The sequence below is a fragment of the Stegodyphus dumicola genome, chromosome 4, assembly GCF_044657685.1.
Source record: "Stegodyphus dumicola isolate Sdum_Otavi_A_Nest chromosome 4, ASM4465768v1".
NCBI lineage: Eukaryota > Metazoa > Arthropoda > Arachnida > Araneae > Eresidae > Stegodyphus > Stegodyphus dumicola.
In genome coordinates this window covers 129,357,864-129,380,716 of record NC_140771.1, presented here as the reverse complement: position 1 = coordinate 129,380,716, position 22,853 = coordinate 129,357,864, and the positions used below count along the sequence as shown (strand labels likewise).

General features: G+C 31.1%; 1 protein-coding gene across 2 annotated transcripts in view; it reads left to right on the top strand.

The window, feature by feature from the left end:
* Nucleotides 1-22,853, top strand: part of Dph5 (diphthine methyl ester synthase) — a 73,224-nt gene that overhangs the window by 18,537 nt on the left and 31,834 nt on the right. For both annotated transcript variants that reach the window (XM_085815432.1, XM_085815431.1), the window contains exons 4-6: nt 2,608-2,716; nt 3,177-3,297; nt 5,184-5,223. In XM_085815432.1, the coding sequence (XP_085671558.1) occupies nt 2,608-2,716; nt 3,177-3,297; nt 5,184-5,223 (270 nt within the window). The remainder of the gene's footprint in view (nt 1-2,607; nt 2,717-3,176; nt 3,298-5,183; nt 5,224-22,853) is intronic.

The window sequence follows — 22,853 nt, the reverse complement described above, 5'->3', positions numbered from 1 at the left end:
TCCTAATAGAAGATGATATGAAATAGCGGATGCACTGGCCTTTAGCGAAGGTCATTCGGCTAATTCCTGGGAAAGATGGAGAGGTGAGAGAATTGAAGACTCAAGCTGGTACGCTGCTTCGTCTCATTCAGCGAGTCTTTCCATTGGAAGTGCAGTTAACGGTCACCCCCACTGATCTCATACACGATAACTCCTTTACTTATCCTATTTCTTCTATTTCTAGTGATGAGTATTCAGATTCTAATTACTCTTCAAATGACTCTAGTAACATCCTGCAAGGTGCTAAAGTGTCAAGATTTGGACATGTGATGAAGGTGCCTCAGAAATTAGATCTCTTCGGCCAGGTACTGTATGTCTTGGAGCCAACTTAAAGTCGACTCAAAGAGGGGGAGAATGTAGGAGACAGCTGCTTCAGACAGATGATTACGTAACGGTTAGGCGGATTTGACAGAAGAGCCGCTTTTGATTGACTATTTTTTAATATTCTTGTTTTTTCTTTAACTGCGAACTAAGCGGGGAAATCCCTTCTTTCACTCAGTATATGTATGTACTAGTTAGAGTAATGTAATGTTTTCGCTTGTGAGTGATATCCATAATTAAATTTAATATTAATAATCCGTGCTGTGATTATTAAAATTTTTAACCTGCACATTGTAGCCCTGAGAGTTGTAAAAAGCATGTCATGTTCCCCATATGCTTCACACAGCAATTGATGCTCATCAGCTGCAGTTTTCATCAAATTAGAAAAGAAAAAAAAAAGTGTTTCCTGCAGATTTTGTTTTGCTGGTAAAAAGGTTGACAAGGGTTGATCACAAAGAAAGTTTTTTATTTATACTTCAGCGAAATGAAACAGGCTGAATTTTAGATGGAAATGCTGGCGCTTTAACATGAATATAGTTACAAGATTGTCCGATAGGATTTAATACTAGTAACGCCATCTTATGTAAATCCCTCAAAACTTATTTGTACACCCAATAGTAAGAATGAGGGAGTGTCATCAGTGCTGTGCTCAAGTTGTCTTTTTTCCTGAGAGCTACCTACCATGTCATTGGATCAGATGTTGGATAGTGCCATATCGTAATTGATTACTGAGCTTCAGAAATCAGATGGAAAGTCAATATGCAGCCATTAAACCTCTAGCAATCAATGACATTATTTTGCAGTAATATCATTTATTTTTTTAAAAATTAAATTTTAATATTTGTATGAATTTTGTTTAGATAATTTTACTGAAATTATGATTAAAATTGTTGAATTTCTATTGTATAATGTAACATGAAAAACCTAGAGACGAGCTATGCCGAAAAAATAAGAATACAGGAGCATTTAGCATTGAGTAAATAGGTATCTCAGTTATTTGGCGAGATATTGCCAAGTTGGCAGCGGTTTTGGCAACTAATTTTTGTCGCCAAGTTTGGTGAGAAATCACCACAAGTCGCTAAACTTGGGGACATTTTGGTCCGGTCCATGTATTTCTGTAATAGGTATTATAACTGAATAAATGTGATTGATCGCTGTATTAGCTGTAACTGTAATTCAACCATCATATTGCCTTCCATTAATTTAGAGAAGCAGAAAGGACTAGTAATACCTCGGCAGCCAGGTGAAAACTATATAAGAGCATCTACTCCGGAGAAAGCATCTACTTTCAGTTATTGCTGTTAGCTCAGGGTGTATTTTGAGTATTAGCTCCAATGTAGCTTTGCTCTTTAGCTGCGCTTTGCTTGCATTGCGTTTAGCATTCAGTACTGATTGTATGCTGTGATGTTATGAAGAATGGTACGACTATTTTTATGGAAAGTTCCAGATCTCGTGTTTCTTTTGATAAAATAAATTTCACCAACCTATCATCGGAGCTGTGTGCATTTAATATATTGTGAACCCATATGCACATAACATTATTATTTGATAGATTAAAATGAGAAAGCTATTTGTTTAGTATCAGTTGTATATAAAATTAATCATTACCTCTCATTAAAAATTATGTTAACTCTTCTCTTTCTTTAAAATACAGAAAGGAAAGGTTTCCTAATCAAAAAGTAGATGAAAGGGTTACTTAAAGATAGAATTTTTTATCTATAATAATTTAGAAGTTGGTGCATAAAGTTGTTAGCAGCCATAGAGGCCATTTAACACGTTTTTATCTTGGGAAGCACAATTTCATGAGTCATCTGTACACCCATTCTTGATCACATTTGTGCCTTTTTTTCATTATTATGACAGTTAAGTTGATGAAAGAGGGGTAATCTGCTACTTATTGACATGAAAGCAAGCAAGAGCAAGAATGTTGTGTGTCCAAGATGAATACCTCGTTCAGAATGGTGTAGTTTTCGTTCTGCTTTTATCGCTGTTGTTTGCTAGAAGTTTTGGTTCCCAAAATTGAAATTATTATCGGCTGACCTGTAATGTAAGTATTTGTATCATTAGTATATAATGTGAGAAGTATGACAATCATGTGAGAAAGATTAATTTTGAAATGAAACATTGTATTTATTTTAAGGAGTTAACTATTATTTGGACAGAAAGAGAAAATAATCGAATTAAAAGGGAGAGTTAAGAGAATATTGCAAGTTACTATTTTAATTTTTTTTTTAATTTTATTATTAGGGCTACGACACATGCTGATATAGTCTTAAGAGCTGTTGAAAAAAATGTGCCATATAAAGTTGTGCATAATGCTTCTATCATGAACGCTGTTGGATGTTGTGGCTTACAAGTGAGTAATTATTTTATCTTAAAATTTGACAAGGCACATTCCATTTATAATTTTTGAAAGTTATTTTTGCATTTTAAAAATACATTTTCATATCAGTTATTGAATTATTTTTGTTCTTTTATTGTGATTCTTCAGGTAATGTATCTTAATTTTTTTAATTAAAATTAGAGATTAAAAAAATTAATAAATTTTTGTTGATAATAGTGAAAGAGGTAAGTTAACTTATTGCATGAAAAATCTGTAGTTGAATGAATTTTGGGTATATTGAATGAAACAAGTCAATTAATAAAGCTCATATTCAAATAAGACAAGTTTATTATAAACCATGCTTTTCCCTCCCTTTTTTTATGCTTGAAACATAGGCAAATACAGTCCTTAGTGTCATAATTATCCATCATTTATCATTTGTGTTTATAAAATGCATCTGCCATTAATTTCAAAACGCTGATTCTAATTTCAGCTGTACAGATTTGGTGAAACTGTTTCTATAGTATTCTGGACTGCTGATTGGAAACCAGAAAGTTTTTATGATAAGATTGCATCTAACAGAAATTGTGGTCTTCACACTTTATGTTTATTAGGTAATTTTAGGCATTTACTCATGTTTTCAGCTTGCCATTTTATTTAAGTGTAGTGAAAAAAGATTTGCATTAATGAATAGTGTATTTCTATCAAAAATTCTTTCTAAATCAGAATCAGCTCAGTTTAAGCATAGTATAAATGTGATCATCAATAAGAAGCAGTTTATGGCAACTGAATTAGTTTTAAAAATAACTATAATAATATTCAGAAAAAGGAACTAAATCTGCTCCAACCGTCTGTAATCACAAAGCTAATTAGGAGTTCTGCTATCAAAAATGTACTGGTGCTCAGCCAATAATTTACATAGTTGCCTTTAGACTCAAGGTAAATGTGTCAATCTCTTATCAGAAACTCCTATATATTGCTTTGCCATCATAAAAGGTATTTCAGAAAATAGAATTAATGTGTAGTGAAAAAATTGAAATTTAGTAAAAGTGTATTTAATGCAAATTTAATTATACAGAGATGTAAATGTATGTATAAATGCATTATTTACAGTTCAGAATATGCAGATAAAGAGATAATAAAAAATATATGTTAAATTTGTTTCTTATTCCTATTTAGAAAAAAGTAGTTACTGAATATTCAAATAGTACTAAAAATGTCTCAAGAAGATGTTTGGTGGGCTGGAAGCCTATCATTCTTACTTAGATGCTGCAACAGTACTGAATATCTTAATATAGTGAATTGACTATGACTGCCTTTTTTCAGCATGGCTTGGCTTCATCGTTTTGACCGATAAATGTAATGAACTCTTCTAACGATTGCTGTTTTCCTTTAAGACTAGAAGACATCATTAGGCAGCGGTTGTAGCAGCCAACAGCCGTATCAAGCTATGTTGTATAGGAAAAACTGCCATAGAAGTCTCATATGTAGCACAGTCATTGTGTTTGCCTAACTTCTCCCCCCCCCTCTAAAAAATCTAGATAGTTTTAAGATGTGATTGTCAACGTTACTTTAGAACTTAGATGGCTGAGTGCAATTTTTTTTTTTTTTTTTCATTTGTGAATTTCGATACAATTTCAGAATTTATTTAGTTATGTCTTCAGATAAAGAGAAGAAGGTAATAGTAAACATTTTGTCAAGTTAAGATACAGTAACACAGCGAACAAGTATTAATTTAGAAGTCAAACAACAAAAATCAGCGCAAAAAGAATTGAGCTTTTGCAACTGAGGATGATGATTCAGTAAAACCATCGAAAATAGTCCTGTGAAAATTTCAAAACATAATGCTGATTTTTGTTGTTTGACTTCTAAATTTTTTCAAGTATTCATGAAATGTCATTTGTCAGAAGAGTGGGTTTTTTCATTTCAGAAATATTATGACAAATCATATCACCAGTTTATGTTGTTTTTTGTGCAGAATCAGAGACCTGCCAGAAATATATAGGTACAACTTTGCATTTTTATATTGTTGTTAGTTTATATATCCTAATAGCAAAAGCATACTGTGTAATTGAACTCTTTTAGTAGATTAGTGCCTACAATCAGAAACATTGTTCAGATTCATTAGATGACATATTTACCTGATCAGAATCACAATGGGTTAATTAAGAATTTTATGAGGTTACTGACCTATATCATGGTCATGTATTTTTTATTAACATTATTTTTTAAAGCGTGGAAAATTGCTAATTTAAAAATAAGATAAATTTTTGGTATTGCTTTTTTAAATATATATCTGCAAAGCATTGGATAAACATCAGAAAAGAAATTCCCATATAAACTCTGACTATGCAAGCTTTTGCTAGTTATCCACTTTACAGTTAGATATTTATATGAAACTTAGTAATTTTTTAAAAGTAATATGCATATAGGTGTTATATTCTTAAAGGCTGGTTTTTTTTTTTTTTTTTTTTTTTTTGTTTTTTTTGTTTTGTTACAGATATAAAGATAAAAGAGCAGTCTATTGAAAACTTAATAAAGTAAGTGTATGATTATTCTGTTAAGGAAAAAAAAAATTATTACAAAATTTTGAAATAACTTGTCAATTTTTAAGAATATAAATTATAAAAACTAAGTAATTTTATTTCTGTTTGTCAGGATAATTCCTTTTGTGGCTTTGTTCAGATTATTCAAATGCTAAAATATTTCTGAATTGTAATTAAAGTATTCGTAACAGACATTATAGGTATTTTTACATTTTGGTCAAATATGATTATTATTACTATAAATTATTTTTGTTATCAAAATTGTAAAATAAAATTATTTAAGATTATTTGGTAATGCTCAAAGTTTAAAAACTTCTAGCATGCTTTATTAAGCAAAAAATTCATACAGAGGTGGTCCATGGTTTCATGGTGATGCTAGAAAAAGTATTTTTCTGATACACCCATTTATAGTTATAAGTGAAGCATGAAGATTGTAATGGTACATCTGATTTCAAGCACCCCTACAAAAAGTTCCCAGCTCATTGGCAACTTCATGCGTTCCTTGTTAAGAATAGTTGCAATTAACAGATTTTTCACTTAGTAATATTGATGGAATCTCAACATAATGAAAAGCATTTTTAAAACTGCATCATCTTATGAAAATTTAGCTTTCATGTTATTTTTCCTCTTTCCCAGTTCCATATTTAAAGACCTTGTTCCAGATACAAACTCTGGGGTATATACAGTAATCATTGTCAGTATAGTTCAATATATATTGGTCAAACTAAGAGAATACTGAAATTTTGCACTAAGAGTCTTTTAAGAATTGGCAACACTTTACATTAATTTTTCTCATCACAAAGTAGTAATTATGTTCTTCATGTAATAAATGCTTTCTTATGTTTACTAAGAATTTTATGATTCATACATTAATTTGTATTATACCTTCTTTTAACACTTCCAGACTAATTTTCATTAAGCCTTTTTTTGTGTGAAAAGAGTAAATGTTGATTTTTTTTTTATGACAGGGTGACAGGTTAAGTTTAAAATTAGATCAGTTCATTTAATTTAATCATAGATGGTAAGAATATAGAGTTGTTAATGCCAACACTAAATGTTTATCTAATACTCATGCTCCTAACATTGATACTTTGACATCAAATATTACTGGCAATTACCAGGTTGACAAAATTTTAAGCCATTATCAAAAACCAGTAAACTGACTTTGGCCTATTAATGTTTTAACAGCTACATTATGTCTACCACCTTATCAAAACCAATGTCCTGCCTGTTTTCTCAAAACCTCGATGGCTTGCATCTGATAGACTTCAAGCAGTCCATAAAGATTTTGCATAACTTATATCTCAAGGTATCATCCATCTATCTAAAGCCTCTTGCATGTTGTTAAATAAGCAAATAATAAATTTCATTCTTATGGTGATTACCGTTGTCTCAACTCGGTTGTGGTACCGGACTATTAACCTGTAACCCATAGTTGTCGAAATTGCATCTAAAATCAACATAATGAATAAATTTTGGTTAATCTTTGGATTATGGTAACCTGGCGATTTTTTGCGAAAATTTGGCAACCAACCCTGCTACAGCAACCTCAGTTTTTTTTTCAGCGCCATTTTGTCTTCACGAAGTAAAGACATCATGTTTCTTTTTTTTTTTTTTATTTACTCAACATTTTTTCGAACAATCTGCTAGCTGAATTACGCTTATGCTAGAAATTTTATGGAAGTGCTTAATCATGACGAATATTAAGTGCAAAATTGGGAGAAAGTGCAGAATCGCAAACTCCTTGCCGCGTTTTTAAGAATTTTGCATACACGGTAACCATGTACACGTCAACCTATTTTCACTTAAAAAAACATCCCAGAATTGCACAAAAATGGCATTGCGCACACTCTTGACTCTTGATCCATGTACACTGCTTTTTTCTCATAAATTAGAAAAATTTACAGGAAAATTTTGTGAATCTTTAAAGTCGGTAAAAAGGACATATATGAAATTACCTGATCGAGAAGAAGTATGTATACCTGATCGCAAAAAAGTATATACCCTTTCCAAGGATGAACATTTGCACGTATAAAATAAATAAAATATCCAAAAACTTTTCCCTCTAAATTATAAACGTCACCTGTGAATTTATAAGGCAAACATTAAAAATAATTGCAAATACTTAGTGTCAAATATGTAACTTATTTCCATGCACGTTTACTTCTACTGAAATGTATTCCAAAATGCTACAAACACATAATTTACAAAATCACTATCATTTAATTAAAATATAATTAAATTAAAAAATACTAGTTAAAATATAAATAAACACATACATTAATTTAATAAAAATTAGCTTAAAATCTTAATTACTTTAAACTAATTTATTGCTAATAAAAATTTTCCAATAATAGCAAATTAATTTATTTATTCCTTATATTTAGAGAAATGCATAAAAATAATATCCTCAAATGATTAAAAATACTAACTTACGTAATCTACATAATCTTGAGTGCATGGCGGATCACAAAATGTCCATTTTCACCAGATTTCTTGCACTGCCATTCAAACTTATCTGTAATATCCTTCCTTTCACACAATCTCATTTCATTCCCGCATGTTGGACATTCATACTTATCCGCAATTAATCCTACACTCATACACCATTCAAGTAACTCTTTTGGATTATCACATAAACGCAATAAAAATTTCGAATTTACTTTACATAGGGCCATGGGATCCAAATATTAAGCAACACTGTTTCACATAACATAGAATGAAGCTAAATACAAAATGCTATAAAGTACTGCAGATATTTTTGCAAATTTCCCCCCTTTTCCGATTAAAGAACTGTGATTCGTCCATAAATGTCGCATGACATATCTCATGATCTCTCATTTCTCTCAGACAAAATAATCCATAATTGGAACTGAGTACTTCACATGTTATTGCCAAAGTTCTAGGTAGTAACCTTTATCGCCAACCAAAATGTCGCCAAACTGCCTGTTATCATATTCCAAAGATTAGCCTAAATTTTTTCCACCCTTGATTTAACTAAGGCAGGGTTCGTACAGTCTTTAAGAGCCCCTAAAAGTCCTTAATTTTGCCCCAAATCATGAAAGGTCTTTAATTTTAATCATCTGAAATTTCTATCTGTTTTTACAACTGCCATTTTGAGTGTGAATAAGCATTTTGGAGGAATATTTTTGGTGATTCATTGACAAATATTGTTATCTTTTGAATTGGTTCATGGGTTATAATTTGTTCCTATTTCTAATATTAACGGTGCAATATTTGAGTTTCTAAGCATTTTGAAATTATTTCATTTTTTCTAATGAAGAGCTCTTAAACAACTTTTCACTTTTGCAGATGTAAATTCTTTTATTAAACAGTTCTAAATTTGGCGACTTATCAACATTTTTAGCAAGTTTAAGAACAATTTCTATAGAAAATTTTTATCTACATGATTTGTGAATTTTTCAACGATTTTTTTAGAACATTATAATATTAAGCAGTTCTTGAAGAGCTTTTCACTTTTGGAAATGGGAATTCTTTTATTAAACGGTTCTAAATTTGGTGACTTATTAACATTTTGTCGATTTTAAGATCAGTTTCTATAGAAAATTTTTAATTATGAGATTTGTGAACATTTTGACGATTTTTTGGAACATTATAATATTAATAATTTAATAAAACTAATGATAATATAGTGAAACATAAGCTTTTCAAAATTATTTAATTTTTTCTAATGAAGTGCTTGTGAACAACTTTTTGCATTTCGGGATGTGAATTCTTTCATTAAACAATTCTAAGTTTAGCGATTTTAAGAGCATTTTCTCTAGAAAATTTTTAATTCGAAGATCTCAGAATTTTTAACATTTTTTTAAACAATATAACATTGATAGATTTCATTCAAATAATGGCAGTTTATTGAAATTGTATTTAAGAAATAGCATTAAAATAAAATTTTTTTATTTTTTTGTTGTAATATTATAAAGTGACATTGCTTTCGATTTTAATGACTTATTATACAGTATTTTGAATCTGAAAAATGAACAAGGCAATAAATGCTATAAAGCATAATTTATGAAAGAAATGAAACAATTCTTAGCAAAATAGCTATGTAATTAATTAAAAATGTCTTCTTTTTCATTTTTTCATGGTAAGAGATTTTTCTTATTATTATCTCAGAATGCACATTAGTATTCTCTATAAAATTTATTTTGAACTTTTTCCCTCCATTTTTATTTATTTATTTATTTAGCCTAAAATGGCAATTTGCCCAGAAGGGCTGTTAATTTCGCTTTAGCATTTTGCGTCATTCACTCTAAAACAGTGTTTTCACTTTTCAGAATTTTGCCACCAAATATTAGAGCCGTGCGTTATATTTAAGAAATTAAACAATGAAGAATCTGCATGAATGTATGTTTGTATCTCCAATTGTTAAAAAACAACAGTGGCTGGAGATATCAAATTTTGAATAACATAGTCGTCCACTTGAATATGAGCATCTGGAAACCCAAATTTGGAATTTGTTTTATTATCTATTTCATATTTTGTAAAACTTTAATGCATTTTTTATTAACAAACTCAACGTTTCAAAACGAGCAATAGCAACACTGTACAAAAAAAAAGCATTATTATCTCCAGCATGTGAGACTGTGTATCGCAAATTCTAAAGATATGCTGTTTTTAAATATTTTGTGATATTGCTGTTGAACTGAATTTTATGGTTAAGGGCGAAGAATGTGATATTTAATGAATAAAGGTAGCACACAAAACAGTTAAGAAAAAAAAAGCTTCTTTGGCCTGAAAGCTTTCAGATTTATTATTATTTACTTATTTATTTTTCCCCTAAAACATTTCTGTTTTTTTGCTGTTTCAGAATTGGTAGGGGTAATTTGTCTTTAAGATTTATGGACCCATAATTCTAGAAGACTCCAGAAAAATGTGACAAATGAAAAATGTCTTCATAGTATTAACATGTAATGGATATATTTAACAGAAAATTTGTGATGAATTTCTTACTTTTTGGAGAATTTTTTTAAGAATAATGAAACCATAATATTTAAATATTTTACTTCTGATTCTAGAGGTCATTTTTTGAACATGTTTATCTTGCCTTAATTTTCTCTCCTTTTCACTAGGCTCAAGTGTTAAAAATATCAAAAATACTAATCTTATCACATGGACAGGTATTTGTAGAAAGGAATTTTTGTAGTAATAAAGAAATTAAAAACTAAGAATTTAAAAGATTCTCAATGCATCATACATAGGGCCCACACTAGGCATTTTCCCAACCTGATGCTGTCTCTTTAGACCCTCTGCTGCTTAGTGCCTTCCTTAATTCTGCTCCCAGTGCCTGTCCTTAATTCTAAAAGTTTTGCCATTTCTAGATTTTTGTTGCTCGAAAAATTCTGCCACACTGGCTGTGTAACCAGCCCATACCATATATAATTTCATATTTTTTCTGAATGTTCATATTACTAAAGAAATAAAATCGGCAGCTTTTTCTGTACCTTCTAAATACATTGAGCTTTTTAGAAGAACAGAAATCTTTAATTAAATCCATAAATTCTAAAATGAGGAGGAAACATTGAAGAAAAAAATTGATACATAAAGAGAAAGGAAATTATTCTACAAGTACAGTATGTATAGTTATTATTATGTAAATAAACCAGTTGTTTACAATGAGCCTTTACTTTAACTTCCTCTTTGCTTTTCCCCACCAGAATGCAAATCATTTATTTAGTTTTTAAACTGAGGTTTTTGGATTGTAGGACAGTGCTTCTGGCCTCCACTTGCATGCTGCATTAGTTCCTGCCAACTGTGATAATTTGTAATTATTCATCTTTGCTCTGTCTCTGCTGACATTTGAATTTGTTACTACAATAGAGTTACTGAGTCAACTTATTAAATTGTATAATCTTTGACTACTAGTCGACATTTTTAGCTTGAATTTGACTGTTCCTGTTTAATTACATCACCACGAGCTGTAGTGTATTTGGCTAGCATAAGAATCTGCCTTAAATTGTTTCATTTCTTTCAAGGCAGATTCTTATGCTAGCCAAATACACTACATCTTCTAAGTTCTTTTTAAATAAAAGACTATTAAACCTTTATCTGACTGTGCAGTTACTTTCAGACATAACGGTAATTTGTTTCATGTCTGTCAGAGGTTTTGGACTATTTAACTTTTACTAGATCAAAGTAAACCTCATTAGATACATTATCGAGGGATTGAAAATTTAGGAGACAAAGCATGCAGAAACTAGGGGGTACACTGATTTGCATATTGATACAAATTTCCAATTGTTAGAAAAGATGCTTATAGAGAAGAAAATTAATGTAAATTAGCCAAAAGGTCTGGGAAGGCTTCAAATAAAAAGGCACATAAATATTTTGTTGAGTGTTGTTGCTACAAAATATAAATTATTTGTAACTTTTAATGTGTAATTATCCTAATATCATTTAAGAATCAATTTCATAAATTACATATATTTTAAACTGTGAAATGGTTAAACACAGGTCTTCATAAGCAGATTCAAAATGCTATGCCACTCGTATGGTTTAGATGGGGTGATATATTGCCTGTTTTCATGCAGTCAGAAATAAACATTTAAATTAGTTAGATTCCATACAAATTTACTTTCACATCAGAAGGTAAGTTTTCTAGAATTGCATCACACTTTTAAACTTTTTTTTTTACATTGGTATATTTCCTTTTAATAATGCTCCTAAAATATTTTAATATATTTAACTTAGAATACATGGGAGGGGCATTGTTCAGTTTAATTTTTTACTCTAATAATATTAGACTGTGATTTTTATAGTGCTTTTTTTTAACAAATATTTTTAAAAAATTAATAGTGGCCATGTGAATTTTTAATGACTAAGACTATCTAACTACTACGTGCCTACATCTGACTTTCAGGTCTGTTCTGATCAGCAGGTCTCTGTCTCGGCAAGCAGCAGCATTAACCACAGTCACTCTTCTATTACCAGTCATGCTGACTATGATTTCACTTCTCATTTTAATCTTAAACTGTGTTTAATGATAATTCATCCTACTTACGGATCTTTTTTATTCTTAGGTTGGTATTACAAAAGTTAAGTTTGCCATAGATAATATATTTTATTGGATTTATTCAGTTCCCTTTTGCTGACAGGTCCTTGATTTTTTTCATTAATGGTACTTAAAAGTACTTAATTTTCATGTGCAGAAATGTATATGAACCCTATAAAGCTTATCATCAAGTACTGGTAAATCAAGCCATTAGGTGAAAAATTGGCATACAGCCTTTTGAATTGTTAAATTCTTTATCATGCATCACGATGGTGTTGGGAAATCCCCCCAGCACCTTACAGAAAATATTACCTTGTGTTTGATCATAATGACAAAACTTTCATCCTTCAAATCAGTGCTAGACAATCTGCTATCAATGTAGACTGTTAGAAACTAGCATCTGTGCAATACTTCACTTGATGATTCCTATTCCATCAGAGATTTTCAGCATCATTTCCTGTGAGGAAAATTCACTTGAATCCATAGTATCTCTAGCTTCAATGCCCTTGGCACTTAGGGGGCATCTAAACACTTTGCCACCCCGTGCATCTGCACCAGTTATGCAAGTTCTGGTACCTAACCTGCAAGCAAGTCATGGAATGGCAAATTAATCTCAGCTCAATATTTTTTTACCAGTTGGCCAAACGCTTCAATCATCCATACTGCAAAAAGATCACATATCCCCCAGCCTTGTATCCCCACACATATCCCCAGCGGCTTGGATAGCTGCATAATATTTAGCTTGCTGTTCTCAATTATACATCTTGAAGGCACATATCACATATCCCCAGCGGCCAGGATAGCCGCATAATATTTAGCTTGCTGTTCTCAATTATACATCTTGAAGGCTCACGGATTGTGCAGATGGTAAGTGAGTGCATTAATTTTGAAATCACCACTTACATTTGCACAAAGCAATAGTGTGAGATAGGTCTTTCATTGGCTTGTGACCTTCTCCTCTGTTATAAAAGTAAGTTTGCTTCACCATCTTCATTCAAAAGACCCATCTCATCAAAATTAGAAACCTGCTGTGACAGATAACTCTCAGAATTCACAAGCTACTTGAATATGACAGTGAAGTTTCCAGCTGCCTTTATATCTAAGCTTGCTGCATCTCCATGCATCACAACTCCGTAGATGCCAGTTCTTCTCTACCTTTTCAAATCACCAACAGTTTGCCTTAAATGCTTCATTTTCATCCCATAATGATCCTGCTCCATGCCTCACAACTCTGTGGATGCCATTTCTCCTCTTTAACTAATCAAACCACCAACAGTTTGCCTTAAATGCTTCCTTTTCATCCCTTGATGATCCTGACCTCTTTTAATGAGATCAGCAAAAATTAGTTTCACCTTCTCTTAAATTATGTTCTCATTATTTATATCTCCTTGCATTTGCTTCTCACTGATCTATGTGAGAAGTTATGTTTCAACCTCATCAAAAAATGTAGTTGTTGCATAGAAAGTCTTGTGACACTCTTTGGAGCATCAATATCCTCAATTTTATTCTTGTGTTTGAGGATAGTGCAAATCATCAAGGTAGCATGTTTATATGAGAGTGAAACTGAGGAGGTAGTGCTTGTATGTGCATGCTAGGTCAGCCATGCTCACTGTAAGAAATTTTATGTGGAAATATATTTTAATTGCCAAAGAGGGCGTAAATCTTTCATGATGTTATACTTCTTGTTTTTGGATCTGGCACCACCAGTTGAATGTCTGTTAGATGTGAATAAACTTGGCAGTTTAGAAACCTGATTCGTAGTGTTCATGTATCTTGATGTTATGTGTGATTGAATTAGTGTTTTTTGAACCAAGATATCTTGAAATTCTTGACAGTTAATATAATATTTTATAATTTTTGGCGCCCAACAGTTGCGCACAAACAATTTTTTTTTTTTTTTTTTTATTTAAAATGCGATGTTTTTCGTGTTACTGAAAAATTATTCCTTTGCACTGAACGTGGCAGGATTAACGTTCAGAATACTTGTGAATGTGTTTCACCAGGAAAGTGAGCTATTAAATTAGGAATTAACCATTTGAAGCCAACACCAGGTAAGAGAATAAAAATTACTTTTGTTGTTATTATGGCAGACGATATTATTAAATTGAAATCTGCTAGAAAAGTCCTGAGACAAGCTATTTCTAAAATAATAAATGTTGTAGAACCTGAAATTAAAAAAGACATTTGGGATAAGAATATGGTAGAAGAAAATGTGTCTTTACTTACTTCTAAACAGTCTGCGTTAAAAGAAATTAATGAAAAAATATTGTATTGTTTTAAAGGGGATGAGTCTGAAATTGAGAAAGAATGTAATACTGTGTTAGAGTATGATAAAAAATAAGTTTATGTATTTTTAGGGCTAAAAAGAAAATTTAAATTCTCAGATAGGGAGCATTGAAAGTGAATCGCCTGGTAACCATACTGCTGCCGTAAAGGTCGAAAACAAAACTAACATTCGATTACCTAAAATTTCAATTCCTAAATATTATGGTGATCCGAGTTTATTTTTGGAATTTTATAATTCCTTTGAAAATTCTATTGGTAATAATAATGAGTTAACAAAGGTCGAGAAGTTTACCTATCTTAAATCCTTACTCACAGGACCTGCTTTAAGTGCAGTATCCAGGTTTGCACTATCTAATGAAAATTATGACGCTTCTATAAATCTAATTAAAGAAAGATTTGGATGAACAGATTTGGTAATATCTGCGCACATGAATAAACTCTTGAATCTTGAAACAGTTAGAAGTTCGTCCAATGTGAAAGCACTAAAAACACTATACGATTCCTGTGAAATCAATATAAGAAGCTTAAATTCATTAGATATTGTGTCGGAAGCTTACGGAACCCTTTTAGGACCGTTATTTTAAAGCTTTTACCAGACGATATGAATCTGGAGTTTAACAGAAAAAGAAACTCTAAACTGCAATATAGCCTAACAGAACTTCTCGAATTCATTAGATTGGAAGTTGAGAGTTGGGAAGCTTCTAATTTAATAATAAACTCAAAGAAAAGGGGGACAAATTACGGTGTTAAGCAGAATAAAAATAATTACTTAAAAGGGGCAAGTGTTCCTACTGCATCGGCGTTAGCTACAGTGACTAAGCCGTATTGTTTCTATTGTAATCAAAATACACATGATGTAGGAAAATGTGAGAAAACTAATGAGCAAAAAAGAGCAATATTAAAATACCATGGACGTTGTTACAGAAGTTTTAAGAGAGGCCATGTATCTTCCAGATGTAAAATGAAACTTCAATCTTGTGAGTTGTGTAATGGTTTAAATCATAATAAGCTATTTTGTAAAAATATTCTTCCTGAAGTGGAAGCAGTTTCAGATGTTAAACAGAAAATAGTTACAGTATCAGATTCTAAGCAGAATGTAGTTGCATCCCTGTCGTTTAACTCTGAGACTGTTTCTGAAACTGCTGATAAAGGTGTATATTTACAAACTTGCACTGTTTACGCTTCAGATACAGATAATACTAGAAGCCAAATAGTAAAAATCTTAATTGATGGTGGATCACAGAGGTCATTTATTAGATCTGATTTGGCTAAAGAATTAAAATTAAGGACTTTAAGGAAAGAAAGATTATATATTTATTCTTTTGGGTATAGCCAAGGTAGACTAATAGAATATAATATTGTTGAAATTACCCTGAAAAGTATGCATTTCCCTAATGACTCAATCATTATTGAAGCTCTTGTTACAGATACAATTTCTGGAGCGATCATAAAAATTCCCTCCAAAAACATTTTAGAAATATTAAAATCAGAAAATCTAAAATTAGCCGATAATGGTGAAGCAGCTGAAATAAAAATATTGTTAGGATCTGATTCATGTTGGGAAGTGCAAACAGGCGAAAAGAAAAGAGTAACTAATAAATTATTTGCAGTGTCTTCTATATTTGGTTGGTCCTTTGTTGGATATTTAGAAGGTGATCAGTCTAGTGCCTGTATTTTTACAACTGGTGCTTCTCATTGCTTGAAGGAAGATAATAATTCAGTTAATGACTGTTTGCGAAGATTTTGGATTCTGGACCATTTGGGTTTAGAGGAGAATGAGAATCCTGACAATAAAAATCAATCGTTGAGAAATTTGAAAAAGAATTGCATTTTACTAATGGTAGATATGTAGCTCGTTTGTTATGGAAATCACATCGTGCAAACTTGGGTAATAATTTAGAAAATTCCAAGCGACGTCTAGTATCTTTGGTTAATAAACTAAAAAGTGATGACTGGCTTAGGGCGAATTATGATAGCATAATAAACGAACAATTAAAAAATGAAATAATTGAAGAGTGCGAAATTGAAAGTTGTGATAGTAGTAAAATGTATTACATGCCACATGCTCCAGTTGTAAGAAAATTGTATCAAAAACTAAAGTCCGTATCGTGTTTGACGCATCTTCGAAGTATAATGGGGTATCTCTGAAAAATTGTTTGATGCCTGGCCCAAATTTGAATCCTTCTGTTTTGGACTTGATATTGCGGTTCAGACAATACAAACATGCGTTCTCAGCAGACATTGAAAAGGCCTTTCTCCAGATTGGAATCTCTGAAATTGATAGAGAGGTATTACGGTTTTTATACTTTGATAATAATTACAATTTGAAACATTATAGAATGACTCGCGTTCCTTTCGGTGTATAACGTAGCCCTTTCATTCTGGCGTGCACTATAAAAAAGCATATAAAGAAAATAGAGTTAGAAAATTCAGATATTTTTGAAATGTTGAACTGTTCGATCTACGTAGATGATGTTTTCTATGGTGCAGTTTCTGTGGAACAGGCTTTTAAGTTAAGTACTGGAGCCTATTGCGTGCTTAAAGATGCCGGAATGAATTTGCGTCAGTTTAATACAAATTCCGAGAAACTAAAGAAACTTTGGGATGATTGTGGAATAATTAAATCAGAAAATGAACTAAATAGTTCTTTAAAAGTATAAGGGCTTAACTGGTGTACGAGTAAAGATGTAATTTCCTTGAACATGGACAACTTGTGTGAAACATTAAATAGTTGTAGAAAAACCACAAAAAGAAATATATTAAAGGTGACTGCTACTATTTTCGATCCAGTAGGTTTCTTGGCGCCATTTGTATTACGTCCTATAACACTTCATTTATTTTGTGATGCATCTATTAAAGCCTATGATTCAGTTGCATATTTTAGGTCAGTTGAAGAAGGACAGGTAGCATTCATTATGGCAAAATCTAGAATTGCGCCAATAAAACAAAAACTCACACTTCCAAGGTTAGAATTGCTAGGAGCATTAACATCAGCAAGACTTGCTAAACATTTAAAAGAGCTGTTTTCAATTCATGAAGAAAATATGTATCTGTAGACTGACAGTATGATAATGGTTCACTGGATTGATAGTGCTCCTGAATGATGGAAAATGTTTGTAAAAAATCGAGTATCTGAAATACAATCTTTAACTTGCCCAAATAACTGGAGACATTGTAATGGGAAGTCCAATCTAGCAGACATTTTATCTCAAGGATGTTCAGCCAAATATTTGTTGTCTTCAAGATTATGGCAGCCTGGGCCAGACTGGTTAGTTGAATCAGTGAGTGCTTGGCCTAGTAAATTTATCATGACAACGGAGTTTTCTGATGCTGAATTAGAGCGGGAAAAGTGTATAAATGATACGATAATACTACCGTCTGTTGCAGAAAAATCTAATTCTCTGTTGAATCTTGAAAATTATAGTAAATTAATTAGAGCTATTAGAGTAACTGCATGGATATTTAGGTTTATTCACAATCTGAAAAATAAAACTGACAAGAAAACCGGACCCTTGATAGCAGAAGAACTTTTAGCCGCAGAATTATATTTGATAAAAGAAGTTCAATATGAACATTTTTCTGATGAAATTAATAGTTTAAAGTCTGGACAGTTGATTTCAAAAAGCTCAAACATTTATGAACTAAATCCTTTTCTAAATGAGGAAAGAGTTTTGTTAGTAGGAGGAAGACTACGAAAATCAACTTTAAGTTTTCATGAAAAGCATCCTATAATTATTCCTTCAAAAACTCATTTTACAGATCTTCTAGTACATGATGCACATTGAACGAGTTCTTCATACAGGTGTAACTAGTACTCTCATGTTCCTCTCCTGAAAAGTACTGGATAATTAGATCCAGACAAAATGTGAAACGTGTTATAAGAAACTGTGTACTGTGTCAGCGTTATAACTCCCGACCAATGCAACAACACCATTACCTCCATCTAGAATTTAAAAAGCAAATCCTTTTGATGTTATAGGACTGGATTATGCAGGTCCACTTTTCGTGAAAAATGAAGATACGAAGTATTGTATTCTATTATTTACCTACGCAGTAACTAGAGGCATTCATCTTGAACTAACAAAAGATCTCACAACTAAATCTTTCCTACTTGCTTTTCGTCGATTCATATCAAGAAGAGGGTTGTGCTCTTTAATATACTCAGATAACGCGCGTACATTTAAGGCAGCTGATGCAGAGCTCAGAAAGATGTGGCAGGTATTAAGCCATCCCAATGTAAAGAATTATTATGCAGCAAAGGGCATTCAATGGAGGTATATCAGTGAAAGAGGAGCCTGGTGGGGCGGATTTTACGAGAGACTTGTGCGATCCCTCAAAACAATATTAAGAAAAATTCTTGGTAGAACATCACTGCTACCTGAAGAATTGGAAACTGTACTGACTGAAATTGAGGCGGTGATAAATCGTTGACCCTTGACTTACGTCCAAGATAATGAGCCCAAGTTCTGTCACCTGCTCATTTTCTGCTAGGGCAGAAACTTGCTAATTTGCCTTCTGTCAAATACACTCATGAAGTGTGCAGTACTAAAGAAATTCTTTTAAAAGTGCATCTATATCGTGAAAAATTGTTAAATAACTTTTGGAAAATCTTTTATAAAGATTATTTGTTGAATCTGAAATCTGAAAATTGTGTGAACAATCACTGTGCAAAACACGACTTAAGTGTGAACGATTTCATGATTTTACAGGATGAACATTTACCACGTAACATGTGGAGATTAGGAAAGGTTCTCAAAATATTTACTGGTAGAGATGGACTAATTCGCAGTTGTGAAATAAAGACTGAAAAAGGCATTATAAAGAGACCTTTACAATTATTGGTTAAGTTAGAATGCTAAGAGTATTAATGTTGTATCTATTTTATTTAATTGCTATTTAAAGTACTGTATATTTAATATTTAAAGAAATGTATATATTAGAAAATTTTAAGGTTGTAGAGATGCATAAGTGTATTTAAAATTTTAATTTAATTCTGAAAAAAAAAGACAGGTTTCTTGTAATAATTCTAGTATTTTAGTTGAATTATGATAATCTCGATTTTGAAATCATTTGTTTAATATTATCTTGAGTTATATAAATTCTTGATTTAAATCCTGATGCTTGAACAGGAATGTTATGACAATAATTCTTGATGAAATTTACTTGATATTCTTGAAACGTATGGTAAGTTTTACATGTTCTTGATATTTATGTGACATTTCTTGATTACAAAACTTGAATTTGTATTGAAATGCATAATGATTCTTGAAAATAATTCTTGAAAATGTTCATGTAACACTGATAATCTTTATTGTTCTGAACTACAGTTCAGCCGGGCCCAGTGTGTAAGAAATTTTATGTGGAAATATATTTTAATCGCCAAAGAGGGCGTAAATCTTTCATGATGTATATATACTTCTTGTTCTTGGATCTGGCACCGCCAGTTGAATGTGTGTTAGACGTGAATAAACTTAGCAGTTTAGAAACCTGATTCGTAGTGTTCATGTATCTTGATGTTATGTGTTATTGAATTAGTGTTTTTTGAACCAAGATATCTTGAAATTCTTGACAGTTAATATAATATTTTATACTCACACCTTTTTCTCCCTTCTCAGTCATTTGGTGTTTGACTTCTACATGATTTTTCTTCTCTTATCTATCTTCTTGCAGCAATTTCTTTAAGGATAAATGCTTAAATTTTACATTTTAAAAAAATACACAGTAACATGTCTGAATACAGCTTTCATAAGCAACAATAAGTTGCTAGCTGAAGTAGTGCTAAACACAAAATGATAGCCGACGTGCAGACAGAATCCTACATGTGACATCACAATGTCTGCAAGTTACCTGTTAAGGGAGTCTTTAAAAAAAAAAATGGGCTTAGCTCATTATGTGAATTGCTCGTTATGGGATGTGTTCAATGAACAAGGTTTGACTGTACTTGAAAGCAGTGTGATACCTGTCAGCACCTTGCATATGTTACTTATTCTGCCTTCTTGTCATTGATTATCTTTCTTGCTAACAATTTTCTGCAAAAATGTTTCTTTGATTCATTGGCTGCTATGCAGCTGTATCACTGCATAATAAGTTCTAATTTGATAAATTCCAAGATTTGAAATTTACACTTTTCTTTATTTGAAAAGTGAATCTAATGTTAGAGCCATCTCTTTTTCTTTCTCTCTCTCTTCTTAAAGTCCAAACTAGTCTCAAAACGTGATTTTATGATGTCCACTGTAAATGGCTGCTTTACCATACATTCAAGTCTGTTGCTGTTCAGTGAAGTGTGTATCTTTCAAATTCAGTCTGTCTGTTACTAATTAACAAACTACGCTATTTAAAAATAATACACACAGTTCTTAAAAATTTTATTTTTTTAACATTTTAATCTGGTTGATTTAAATAAAAATTCATTTAATTCAGAATCTATCTAATTAAAAACATTTAAATAAATGTATAGAATTATGTTATATATTTTCGTACTGTTTTGTTATTGGGACCGAAGTTGTCACCATATGTTTTGCTAAACTTACCAAGAGAATGGTTCATGTGAAGTCCCTAATGTATACTTAAAAAATAATAATAATAATAATAGAGAATGCCTTTTCAAATCGGCAATGAGAATAATTAAACTATTGATGAAAATGCATTTTGTTAATCACCTCATGTACTTCAGATCAATACTTCAAAATATTCTGTATATTCATCAGATGTGTAGCAGATGGGTTTTTTAAAAAAGGGAATTTAGAGTATTAAATGCGTAATATCAAAGCTGTCTCTTATATTTAATGTTAATCCTAAATGTTTAAATTATCTTCTTGAAAAGATGCAAAAATATAATATTCTGATTAATGTTTGAGAAAGTTGAATGAGATATTTCATGAAATGAATGTTATTGTTGCCTTTTCTTCCCAGATTTGTGCATTACTTGCTTATTGTTTATATAATTATCTTCTATTCTAAAATATTCCCTACTTGATCACCTTTTATAACTTAATAATTCTATAATAATTAGATTTAGAATATGACACATTTGTTTTAGAGTGTAAATACTATTCAGTCAATAAATACAATACTTATTTATGTAAAAAAAAGTTCACATTGATCAATTTACATATGAAAACAGCATTGGCACTTTTTATTACACTTTTTTAAGGTCAAAATTTTGTATTGCAAAATATGACAGATAAAAGGCATATGAGTAACATTTGCAGAATTTAATTCTTTAATAAGTGTACATGTATTGATTTAAAAGTCAAACAACAAAAATCAGCGTTATATTTTGAAATTTTCACAGGACTAGTTTCGATGGTTTTACCAAACCATCATCCTCAGCTGCAAAAGCACTAATGCTGATTTTTGTTGTTTGACTTCTAAATTAATATTTGTTCAGCGTGTTATTGTATCTTAAGTGTACATGTATTGAAAATATGTTTGTGGTTTCCTAAATAAGTGCATTTTTTTAAACGTGTAGTTGACTGGGGTATGCATTATTTTTCATTTGCATAAATATCAGTTTCTTTTTAAAAAAAATATTTTGTAATTTAGTCTCAAAATTTTTGGACTGTTGCTTTTGTTGTGCTACACTTCTAGACATTTGTAATCCATACAGTGTGGCAAATATTGCCAAATAAGCTCTTTTATTAGACCTCACAATTAGCTAATTCTTAGTGTTTGAACACAATTAGCTAATTCTTAGTGTTAAAATAAACAGCCGTTTGACAAAATATTAGATCTTTATATTTCAGATTTTCAGTCTTAATTGCTTAGCAAACTGAATGATTTAAAAGCAACAACTTCCACTTCTTAGTAATTTAAATCTTTTATTTATTTCTAGCAGTGTAATTTATAGTATATCTAAATGATATTTTTATCAACATTGAAATTCATAATTATAATTAATAAAAGGTGTTTCTGACACCATATGCTCAGTATTTAACTAGAAAGTTTCAGTAAATCCCCCTCCCTCATAATCATCAATCTGTGTTAGAATTCATCACAAACTCTGGGCTATCGAGTGAAGTATCAGAAATTTCAGAAAGCAGTGAGAAATCAGTTTTCGTATATTTTAATAGATTTGTCATTGTCGACTATATCTTATTCATGATAAATCTAAATTTTGTATGGTATGAAAGAAAAATCCCTAAAATGTAAATAAAGTTTTTTTCTCTTTGAAAGTTTGTTTAACCTAATGCTTATTGTGGGGGGGGGGAAATTAAGCCCACTATAATATTGGAGATTCTTTGATGTACAGATATTTATGATCCAAACTGGATATTTCTAACCCAGTGGTTTAAAATTTGCCTAAATATCAGTTTGATTTCTGAATAAT